General features: G+C 42.2%; 1 protein-coding gene across 1 annotated transcript in view; it reads left to right on the top strand.

Annotated features, from left to right (window-relative positions):
• The window catches only part of KIF18A (kinesin family member 18A), a 225,317-nt gene that overhangs the window by 99,376 nt on the left and 113,920 nt on the right, over positions 1-12,021 (top strand). Inside the window, exons 6-7 of the mRNA XM_069739769.1 lie at positions 873-983; positions 1,085-1,282. Of these exons, the coding sequence (XP_069595870.1) occupies positions 873-983; positions 1,085-1,282 (309 nt within the window). The remainder of the gene's footprint in view (positions 1-872; positions 984-1,084; positions 1,283-12,021) is intronic.

The following is a 12,021-nucleotide window of genomic DNA, read 5'->3' as shown; positions in this document are numbered from 1 at the left end:
AGAGGGCGAGGTGTTGGGGTATGTGCACACATTGAGTATTGGCAGTGGATTCTTCACCAAAAATCAAAGTGTTGACAGGAAAATTGCTATGGAAAATATGCACATTTGTGACTAGTTCTAGCATGATGTTTTTTTTTTTTTTTTTTTCCTTTTAAAGGTTAGAGCCGCAGAGCTAGAATTACAAATGTGCAGGGTTCACCAGGACCGCTACGTTCCAGGCAAATATGACACCCATCCCCACTGTTGCACATCTGCTATAGGTTCCAGATCTTTGATGGAGACTATATCTCCTCCCCCTTCAGTTAACTTGTTGGTGCACATACCAGTTTAATACATCCCGGAACTCGCGCTCTGTAATTTAATCTTACATCCGCTCCTTTTCTGCCCCAGGTTCTATTTCATCAACAGTCCATCAGCACTATTGGGACGTTAGATTCCTTATGCAGTGATCCTGCCATTGTTCAATGCCTTGCCTACCCTTTAATGCCCCCCAATCAATTATGACTATGCATCTTGACTGACAGGATAGCAAGAGTAGGGAGCACAGACCCGCCCTCACCTCCTGTACTCGGGGTGTTAGAGACGGCGTACATTAGACATGGAGTTAGACATTTTACTCTCACCCAGAGGCCAACACTTTGGAGTCAGCGTGTCATTTGGGTACATTTTGTTAGCTGGTTTATTGGCCATCAGATGAGCCTCCGTTTATTGAAACCGAGAGCATGTAATTATTACCAGACAGTAACTCTGGACTGATGATGGTAAAAGGCTGTTATTCGTAAGTTATTGATGATTATTGATAAGTCATTGATTGGTAATGTTGTGTTTTTGCGCTTTTTATAATCATTTTACTTTCCCTGAAATATCTAAAGCCAAAATCTGCTGAAAATATCCTCCAACTGCTGGACTATGGGAATAAGAACAGAACTCAGCATCCCACTGACATGAATGCCACTTCTTCACGATCACACGCTGTATTTCAGGTGAGTGAAAATGGGGTGGTATTAATAGCTCCTAAGTGCAGAGATAAATCTCCCCCGCTGTTAGTTCAATTTCTGAATAATCTTGTGTCTTTTTGCCATAGATATACTTAAGACAGCAGGACAAAAGTGCTAGTATTAATCAAAATGTTCGCATTGCTAAAATGAGTCTTATTGATCTGGCTGGTTCAGAACGGGCAAGTGCCACCAATGCGAAGGGTGAGCGGCTACGCGAAGGCACAAATATTAACCGTTCCTTGTTGGCTCTTGGAAATGTAATTAATGCTCTGGCAGATCCAAAGGTGAGTGAACAGAATTTTTCTTTGTGGGTCACATTTTCTTCTTTCCCTTACTCTCCCTCTCCCTTTCTTTTTCTCCCTCTCCCTTTTTTTTTCTCCCTCTCCCTTTCTTTTTCTCCCTCTCCCTTTCTTTTTCTCCCTCTCTTTCTTTCTCTTTTTCTCTCTCTCTCTCTCTCCCCCTTTCTTTTTCTCCCTTTCTCTTTTTCTCTCTCTCTCTCCCCCTTTCTTTTTCTCCCTCTCCCTTTCTTTCTCTCCCTCTCCCTTTCTTTTTCTCCCTTTCTCTTTCTCTCTCTCTCTCTCTCTCTCTCTCTCTCTCCCCCTTTCTTTTTCTCCCTCTCCCTTTCTTTCTCTCCCTCTCCCTTTCTTTCTCTCCCTCTCCCTTTCTTTCTCTCCCTCTCCCTTTCTTTATATGCCTTTCTTTTTCTCCATCTCCCTTTCTTTTTCTCCCTCTCCCTTTCTTTCTCTCCCTCTCCCTTTCTTTATATCCCTTTCTTTTTCTCCCTCTCCCTTTCTTTTTCTCTCTCTCCCTTTCTTTTTCTCCCTCTTTCTTTCTCTCTCTCTCTCTCCCCCTTTCTTTTTCTCCCTCTCCCTTTCTTTCTCTCCCTCTCCCTTTCTTTATATGCCTTTCTTTTTCTCCATCTCCCTTTCTTTTTCTCCCTCTCCCTTTCTTTCTCTCCCTCTCCCTTTCTTTCTCTCCCTGTCCCTTTCTTTATATCCCTTTCTTTTTCTCTCTCTCCCTTTCTTTTTATCCCTTTCTCTTTCTCTCTCTCTCTCTCTCTCCCCCTTTCTTTCTCTCCCTCTCCCTTTCTTTTTCTCCCTCTCCCTTTCTTTCTCTCCCTTTCCCTTTCTTTTTCTCCCTCTCCCTTTCTTTTTCTCCCTCTTTCTCTCTCTCTCTCTCTCTCTCTCTCTCTCTCTCCCTTTCTTTCTCTCCCCTCTCCCTTTCTTTCTCTCCCCTCTCCCTTTCTTTCTCTCCCCTCTCCCTTTCTTTCTCTCCCTCTCCCTTTCTTTCGCTCCCTCTTTCTTTTTCTCCCTCTCTCTTTCTCTCTCTTTCTTTCTCTCTCTCTCTCTTTCTTTCTTTCTTTCTTTTTCTCTCTCTCTCTCTCTCTCGCTCTCTTTCTCTCTCTTTCTCTTTCTCTCCCTCAAATATGTTTAGAAAAGTGAGTTGTGTAAATCTGAACTGAACAAGGCCACCATTGGACCAGCACATATATTAAGAATTACAGCAGAAATTAGTGGATATTGTAGTTGGAGGGTATCCAAAGATGTCCCAAATGTAGTGATATCTGTGCACCTCTTAATAAATACATGTGGCACACTTTACTCCAGAGCCAAACATTTTAAGACTTGCATATGCAACACCTGTGTATGCAGCTTCACTATTTGCTCTGAAAACTTGGATCTGTTCTAATGAAGTTCTTAATGAATGGTCAGCTCACAGTGGTTTTAGGCTGCACCGTTGTCTTTGCTTATTTTGTAACTGGCAGAGTGTAGAGACACACACCAGAGCTGAGGAACGTCTAAAATTTGGCACTGGTGTATGAAAGGTCCTGGGAGGACAGTTGTGAAGCCTGACTGTGTTAGCTGAATATTGAATAATGTACAACTTCAAGAAAAAAAAGTGGTAAGAAAAAAAACAGATGCAACGTTTTCTCTGGACAATCCTCTCCTGATGCTTCTTCTTCTAGTATGCTGGAGTCCTTGTGGGTAGGCTGGCTGGGATTTTAAATTCACTGTTTTTTTTTATTATTATTGAAAAGTTTTTTTTTTTCATATTACACAGACAAAACAAACCTCAGAATATACAATCCTCCGTCCCCCTACCTCACACCCCAACAAAGTGCAACATAACGAAATACATAAATGGATAGCACATGCTTGGTTCAGCAAAGAGGACGTTGACCTGTTTAATTAGTTGTCTATATAATTTTTAATATGAAGACACAAAAGAGAATAGTAAAACCAAAAACACTCAGTTTGAAAAAATGTTGCAGTAATCCGCAAGTGCTAGTAAAAGATGTAAAAAAACAGGGTATTTGGTTGATACGTTTTTTGCAAAAAATGTATACTAAGCTGCTCTACCAATCTTCACGGTATACCCTTATCAGAGCAGTCCTAACTAATGTATGCAATCCCTATCTGATGTATTTAAAAACCTGATCATCTGTATATAACCTGTGTGAACAGGGTTCAGAGAGGAAAAATCCATGTGTGCATACAGGGTAGAACAGCTTTTGTGCAGATAGCCCAAGAGGAGTGGTGGAACTCCCCAGTCTTGTAGACACAAGAGAACAATTATGGAAACAGGAACACATGGGCTACTTGCACAGTGAACAAGTCTGTATGATCATGTTCACACACCACCAAGAAACCTGAAGACACAAAAGAGAATAGTAAAACCAAAAACACTCAGTTTGAAAAAATGTTGCAGTAATCCGCAAGTGCTAGTAAAAGATGTAAAAAACAGGGTATTTGGTTGATACGTTTTTTGCAAAAAATGTATACTAAGCTGCTCTACCAATCTTCACGGTATACCCTTATCAGAGCAGTCCTAACTAATGTATGCAATCCCTATCTGATGTATTTAAAAACCTGATCATCTGTATATAACCTGTGTGAACAGGGTTCAGAGAGGAAAAATCCATGTGTGCATACAGGGTAGAACAGCTTTTGTGCAGATAGCCCAAGAGGAGTGGTGGAACTCCCCAGTCTTGTAGACACAAGAGAACAATTATGGAAACAGGAACACATGGGCTACTTGCACAGTGAACAAGTCTGTATGATCATGTTCACACACCACCAAGAAACCTGAAGACACAAAAGAGAATAGTAAAACCAAAAACACTCAGTTTGAAAAAATGTTGCAGTAATCCGCAAGTGCTAGTAAAAGATGTAAAAAACAGGGTATTTGGTTGATACGTTTTTTGCAAAAAATGTATACTAAGCTGCTCTACCAATCTTCACGGTATACCCTTATCAGAGCAGTCCTAACTAATGTATGCAATCCCTATCTGATGTATTTAAAAACCTGATCATCTGTATATAACCTGTGTGAACAGGGTTCAGAGAGGAAAAATCCATGTGTGCATACAGGGTAGAACAGCTTTTGTGCAGATAGCCCAAGAGGAGTGGTGGAACTCCCCAGTCTTGTAGACACAAGAGAACAATTATGGAAACAGGAACACATGGGCTACTTGAACAGTGAACAAGTCTGTATGATCATGTTCACACACCACCAAGAAACCTGAAGACACAAAAGAGAATAGTAAAACCAAAAACACTCAGTTTGAAAAAATGTTGCAGTAATCCGCAAGTGCTAGTAAAAGATGTAAAAAACAGGGTATTTGGTTGATACGTTTTTTGCAAAAAATGTATACTAAGCTGCTCTACCAATCTTCACGGTATACCCTTATCAGAGCAGTCCTAACTAATGTATGCAATCCCTATCTGATGTATTTAAAAACCTGATCATCTGTATATAACCCAGACTGGGGAGTTCCACCACTCCTCTTGGGCTATCTGCACAAAAGCTGTTCTACCCTGTATGCACACATGGATTTTTCCTCTCTGAACCCTGTTCACACAGGTTATATACAGATGATCAGGTTTTTAAATACATCAGATAGGGATTGCATACATTAGTTAGGACTGCTCTGATAAGGGTATACCGTGAAGATTGGTAGAGCAGCTTAGTATACATTTTTTGCAAAAAACGTATCAACCAAATACCCTGTTTTTTACATCTTTTACTAGCACTTGCGGATTACTGCAACATTTTTTCAAACTGAGTGTTTTTGGTTTTACTATTCTCTTTTGTGTCTTCAGGTTTCTTGGTGGTGTGTGAACATGATCATACAGACTTGTTCACTGTGCAAGTAGCCCATGTGTTCCTGTTTCCATAATTTTTAGTATGCAACGTACGCCCAGGACTGCCTGTGCAATACAAAAAGGAAGGTAATGCCAGCATGTCAGAAAGTCACTGAGAGGCCTGGATGTCTTCCTGGAGCAGAACAATATTGTATCATACAATTATTAGGTTCTGTAGAAGGACGTAGATCTGGGGATTTATTATGATGGAATATAGGCTGAACTGGATGGACAAATGTCTTTTTTTCGGCCTTACTAACTATGTTACTATGTAACAGAGCAAAGTTAGTTTACTGAGTAGTGCTATGTGGAGTAGGCGTTTAAAAAGTTCATGTGATGCAAAACCAGAGCTGTCAATCCAAGAGGGCACAGATTCCAAATTTAGTTATTGCATTTCTCTATAGATAAATGCCTCTTTCCAAGCTGAGCAAACAGTAAATCTTATTTATGAACTCAGGGATTGTAGGAGTCTGATCAGTTATCCAATATTGAGCTATTAATTTTCTAGCCATGTACAGCATTGGAGAGATGGCAGTTTTACCATCCTCGTCAATATTCAGGTCTTCAATGTAACCCAGTATACATACCAAAGGTGTGGAATCTGTTTGTAGTAATGTGATGTCTAGTACGCCTTTCCAGAAGAAGTCTAAGTTAGGGCAGGACCAGAGCATGTGTAGCAAGTCTGCTGGATTGGATGTGTTCTGAGTCCAGTGTCGAAAAGGAATGTAGGCGACCTATAGACCTGATGTATAACATATAGCTGAGATGGTATGTGGGATCCTCTTAAAGGGAACCTCTCCAGCTGGGTTGTGCACAGTAACCTACAGACAGTGTCAGGTCGGTACCGTTATACTGATTAAAAATGATACCTTGGTTGATGAAATCTGTCTTATGGTTGTTCTTTAATCTTTATTTTAAGTTTTTAATAACTAGAGGGCAGGTCAGTGCAGGATCAGTGACTTGTCAGCAGTCTGCATTATGAATATCAGAGCCCCACATGAAGCCCGCTCCGGGGCAAGAGGATATCACTAACTAAAAACTGAAAATAAGGATTAAAAACCAACCACAAGATGGATTTCATCACCAGGTATCATTGTAATCCGTGTAACAGCGCCGACCAGACACGGTCTGTAGGTTACTGTGCACAATCCTGCTGACAGGTTCCTTTTAAAGATATTTCGGAAGTCCTGTCTAAGATGTCCTGCCAGTGCTCATCATCAATAGGACCCATCAATCCCTCCCATCTTGCTTTACAGCATATAGGATATTTACCTAGAATTAGATCCAAGATTGCACTATATAAAACTGATATCAACCCTCCTGAGCTGTGTGAAGTGGCTATTCTGTGTATGGTCATATTTGTAGTAAACGATATGTCCTGATAAGATTGTCTTAATATTTATAGAATTCAGAATGAGGTAGTCCTGCCTCCGTTTGTAGCTGAGAAAATTCCCAGAGTATATTGTCCTTATAAAATGAGGCAGTCTGGGTATCCCTCCCAATCTCCAGTTCCCAAAATCCATGCAATCCAGATAAGTTAGGTAGCCATGGGATTTTCTAAAGTCCGGTGTAGTGAGTTGTTCCTTGTATGCCCTGTAACTCTTAGTCTCCACCAAAGTCGATGATTTGATACTACAGTAGGGGTATGATGGGTAGGGATGTTACTTAGGCTTTCCATGTTGACCCTGGACACTAGCTGACAGCATAGTAGGCAAAGTCCTCCATGCTCTTCCCATCCGAGCAGATTGTGATGGCGCAGTGAAGACATTGACTATGCTTTACTTGCCCTAAGGCCTGTTTCACACGTCCGGTACGTGTAGTGACCGTTTTGTCACGTACCAGAGACACTGACACACGTAGACCCACTCAAATGAATTGGTCTATGCACATGTCAGCATGTTTTCACGGACCGTGTGTCCGTGTGCAAAAAACGCAGACGTGTCCGTTTTTACCCGGAGACATGGGCCGCATAATGTGCCACACACGTGAACACTGAGAGCAGTGCACACTGTCCTCCAAGTTCATGGACGGCTGCTGGGGATGAAGCGCTACTGTAAGCACTGTTCCCCTGCGTGTGGTGCTGAAGCCGGCTGTCATCCCTTTTCCCCTGCTTTACCAGCGAGCAACGTGAGGAGGGTAGATGAAAGAAAAACCCGACGTGGGGTCCCCGGGCTGCTATTCTCAGGTTGGTACGGGGCCATGGATATGAGCGCCCCCCCCCCAGCCTAAAACAGCTGCCCAGAAAAGGTGCATCTATTAGATGCACCAATTCTGGAGCTCTACCTGGTTCTTCCCACTTGCCCTGTAACGGTGGAGTAATGAGGGGTTAATGTCAACTTCCTATTGTAAGGTGACATTAAGCGGGCTTAGTAATGGAGAGGTGTCAATAAGACACCTCTCCATTACTAATCCTATAGTTAAAGGGTTAATTAAACACCACACAGTAAGAATAAAGTATTTTAATTAAATAAAACAATAAACACAGTTTTGCCATCTATTAGTCTGCCAATTCAAGCAAAGCCCTCGATCTCCTGTAAAAAAAAAAAAAAAAAAAATCAACAATATACCCATAACTGTCTGGTGCATAGTCAGTCCCACGCCGTAATCCATGTCTGGGGAATTTACAGTTTACAACCGGGATCGGTGCTAATGCGACTGCCTCCAGCTGTAAACTACTGGGGAATGAATGAGACGCTGCAGGCGCAGGCTGAGTAATTAGCGGTGACGTCACTGAGTCTGTGCTCGCTGTTTCTCATTAATTCCCCAGTAGTTTACAGCCGGGAGCGGTCGCATTAGCAGCACTCCCGGTTGTAAACTGTAAATTCTCCTAGATATGGATTACTGCGTGGGATTGACTGTTCGCTGGACAGATATGGAATATTGTTGTTGTTTTTTTATTTTTCATTTTTTTTTTTTTTTTACAGAAGATCGAGGGCGTCCCTTGGATTGGCAGACAAATAAAGATGGCAAAACTGTTTGTTTTATTTCATTTAAAGACTTTATTCTTATGGTGTGGTGCTTTATTAACCCTTTTAACAACTATAGGATTAGTAATGGAAAGGTGTCTTATTGACACCTCTCCATTATTAAGCCGGCTTAATGTCACCTTACAATAGGAAGGTGACATTAACCCCTCATTATCCCACTTGCTACTTCTACAGGGGAAGTGGGAAGCGCCTTTTCTGGGCAGCTGTGGGCTGCTGTTTTTAGGCTGAGGGGGGCTCATATCCATGGCCCCATAGCAGCCCGCACAGGTCTGTGAGTCTTGCCAGGTTGGTTTAAAAACATAGGGGGGGACCCCACATTGGGTTTTTCCTTTCATTCATTCTCACCTGCTCGCCGGCAGAGCAGGGGAGAAGGGATGACAGCTGGCTTCAGCACCACACGCAGGGGAACAACGCTTACAGTAGTGCTTCTTCCCTGGTGGCCGTCCGTCTGGTACTGATGCGGCACACGGTTGCCACACATGTGCCGCATGTAGCACACACACGGACACGGTTTTTCCGGTACCGGAAATATTAGGACTTGTGAAACCGGCCTAAAACATGGATTCATCTGCGTAAACCTTTTAGAAGATCCCTCTCTAAAATTTCAAGATGTTTTGCTCACAAAATTCCGAATTGCATAGGATGCAAAGTTATGAAGCTGAATGGGGTTTCCGTGGCCACTAACATCCCATGATGCCTTTGTACTGTTCAGGGACATTTTACATAAATCAGAGGGAGACAAAAACTCAGACTTGGAGTCACAGCATGTAGTTACTTCCACTCACAAAGTGTCCGTTCACTTCCTTTCTTCTGTCAGTAAATGTCTCCAGCACTGTCATTTCACTTTCTAACCCAGCAAACAGCTTTACTTGTCACCCTTCAATGCCTGGCTGGTAATACTAGCACTGCAAAGGGCAGTGGAGGGTGTTAGCAGCACCACTATATAGTTCTTAAGATTAGTTTTCTTTGTTTAAATTTTTTACTTTCTAAATATATTATTTTCTTTGAAAATCGGAGGCAGTGGCAGTATGCGTGTCTGTATGGGAGCCTATAACATTCCCCAGGGGATGTTCATGTTGGCAGGGATGAGCACATTACTAAATTTCAGGGGCCAGTTAGTCCACTTTATGTACATTTGTCTCTTCAGCAGCTTCTCCAGAGCTTTCATGGAAATCCGTAAAAGACCATGTCACTCAGTCAATAATAATGAGGTTATGGGTGGGATTGTGGAAAAAAGGAAAATTGTATTTACTTGTGGTGTTTTGTTCCCTTTTTAACTTGTGTTTAATGTATTTATGGTTTTTGTTTCTTAGAGGGCAGAATTGCTCTTTTGCATCGTTTAGCTAGAGATACATGCAGAATGTGGCAGTTGAGTTTCCCAGCCAAAGGATTTGGAATTGGACTTCTCTCATGAGTTTCCATACTGCTGAATAACCCTGCGCACTAAGAGGGCTAAATATAACCACAGATTAATCATCTTTGGTGTTTGACATCCATCTGTATTTGATATGACCTTCCATATTTTTATATGGTTCCTGTCTCACCGTTTGGCTACTAAGATTTCCCAAAGGCCCTTCTAAATAATATCCCTTAGTCACGCTGCTCCCCTCAATTGCAATCATTAAGTAATATGTTGTATGTTTGTCACAATGCCACTGTTTATGCACTTTTTTAGCAGTAATAATATTTTTGCAAGGTCTCTGCTTAGGCTACTTTCACACTGGCGTTTTTTTTTTTTTAATACGTCGCAATGTGTCGTTTAGGGGAAAAAACGCATCCTGCAAAGTTGTTTGCAGGATGCGTTTTTGCTCCATAGAGTAACATTACCGACGCATTGCGACGTATTGACACACGTCGCAACCGTCATGCGACAGTTGCGCCGTGTTGTGGCGGACCACCGGGAGCAAAAAACGTTAAATGTAACATTTTTTGCTGCAGACGGACTGCTTTTTCCGACTGCGCATGCGCGGCCGGAACTCCGCCCCCACCTCCCCGCACCTCACAATGGGGCAGCGGATGCGCCGGAGGATGCATCCGCTGCACCCGTTGTGCGGCGCTAACAACGCTAGCGTCGGAATCTCGGCCCGACGCAATGCGACAGGCCGAATTCCGACGCGAGTGTGAAAGTAGCCTTAACAACATTACATTTGGAAAAAACTAGGATAAACACGGTGTATAGAAACCCTACAGTAAATAGAAAGTAACACTTGTTTAACATTTGATTTACAAATAAAAGCCACCCCACCACAAGGTCTACCTAATCAGGATGGTCCTTATTCTAGTTTCTTACCTCACTATGTGCCAGCTGGCCTCAAAAGAGATGGAGGCAGAGCAGGAACTGGGCCTGACTGTGCTTTATACCTGCCTGTGGAAGTCAGGCCCAGGTCCTCCTCTGCCCCCATCTATTTTGTGCTGAGGAAGACATCTGCCTGATGTTGAAATTCGTAGCCATTATTCTTTCAATAGATTAATATGAAGATATTCCAAGAAAAGAAAACCTGGCACCAATGCTCACCTTGTCTTAAAAAGCCATTAGAGCAACTTCCATACAGCAAGGATCTCGGGTGCCAGAACGACCAACAGGCAAATAATGTGGAAGTGAGAAAAGAAGAAAAACGGACACTCACCGTCCCTTAAAATCCTCCTTTCTTTGTAAAGATTTAAACATGGCAGCAGGCTGAGAATGCAACTTTGTTTTTATATTCTTTATTTAATACATAGCGGTTCCTCTACCGGACCATCACCTGAGGAAAGCTGCAGCGGATTCCTTCCATCTCTGGATTTGGGGTTGAGCGTGGCATTTGCACATGCCTCCAAGATGAGGGTACAACCGTATGACCTTTCTGTCAGCCCTCTTCACTTTTGTGCACTATGGGGAGCCCTCCTTTTTTATTCTCATATAGGCCCATCTATTTTGATGCCTGCTGGCACGTAGCAAGGTGAGACACTGGAGTTGGGGACCATCCTGATGGGGTACACCTGGTCAAGGTGGGATGGCTTCTACACTCTTGATCAAAAAATGTTAACTATTTTAACTCTTATTACGATTTTCTTACTGTAGGTTTTCTATGTATTATTTTGTTTCTAGGTTCTATTTGTCTGTTAATAGTCACTATGAATGTGCACATACATATTACACTGGCACCGATGGATGTGCCCGCCCATGTTTTTGTTCTTCCTTAACATTGCTTGTTTTAATGTTTTTGTGGGTGTAGTAAGCCCAAATGTCCACATCATCACTTAGAGTATTTCACTTTGGACTAAATATGTGCACATTGAACAATTATTGGAGGAAATAAATGTAATCGGTCTCCGACAGGTTGTGACCCACTGGAGCGAGCCAGATGTTACTTTGCAATTTAAGTCTATGAGAGCCTTACTGATGACACCCAGGTTTGTGGTTTTTTTTGTTCTTTTTTGCGTACGTGAAAAATCTGACATCTGAACGAGGCCTTAGTCAAAATCCTGGATTATCTCAGTAGGTTAGTAATACGGCACATCTGCTGTAGTGCTGCCTTATTCCAGCCACATGCATTACAATGCTAAGCTAAACAAAGTGTCAGAGATTTTCCTTTTGAATGTTTGATGTTTTTTTCTTATGTGTTTCTGTGTTTTCTGTAATTTAAATAAGTGGTGAACTGAGAATAAAGGCCCCAACTTGTTTATGTGATCTATGGTAATAAGTCCAGTTGTGGGATCCCGTGCGGCTCATGATTAAAGGGCCCCTCTGCTCTCTTCTAGTGAAGACATACAACATTGTGACCTTCCTCTGTTACTGCTCCTGGAAACGCATGAACATGTTGACATTTGCACATTCCCATTTCAATAGGGTGTGTGTCTACATAGTCGGAAACTGTCAGTTCTTTTAAGAAATAATAAATAGTCCATTTT

Source organism: Ranitomeya imitator, chromosome 9 (assembly GCF_032444005.1).
Source record: "Ranitomeya imitator isolate aRanImi1 chromosome 9, aRanImi1.pri, whole genome shotgun sequence".
NCBI classification, from domain to species: Eukaryota; Metazoa; Chordata; class Amphibia; order Anura; family Dendrobatidae; genus Ranitomeya; species Ranitomeya imitator.
This window is presented reverse-complemented; position numbering and strand designations above follow the sequence as displayed.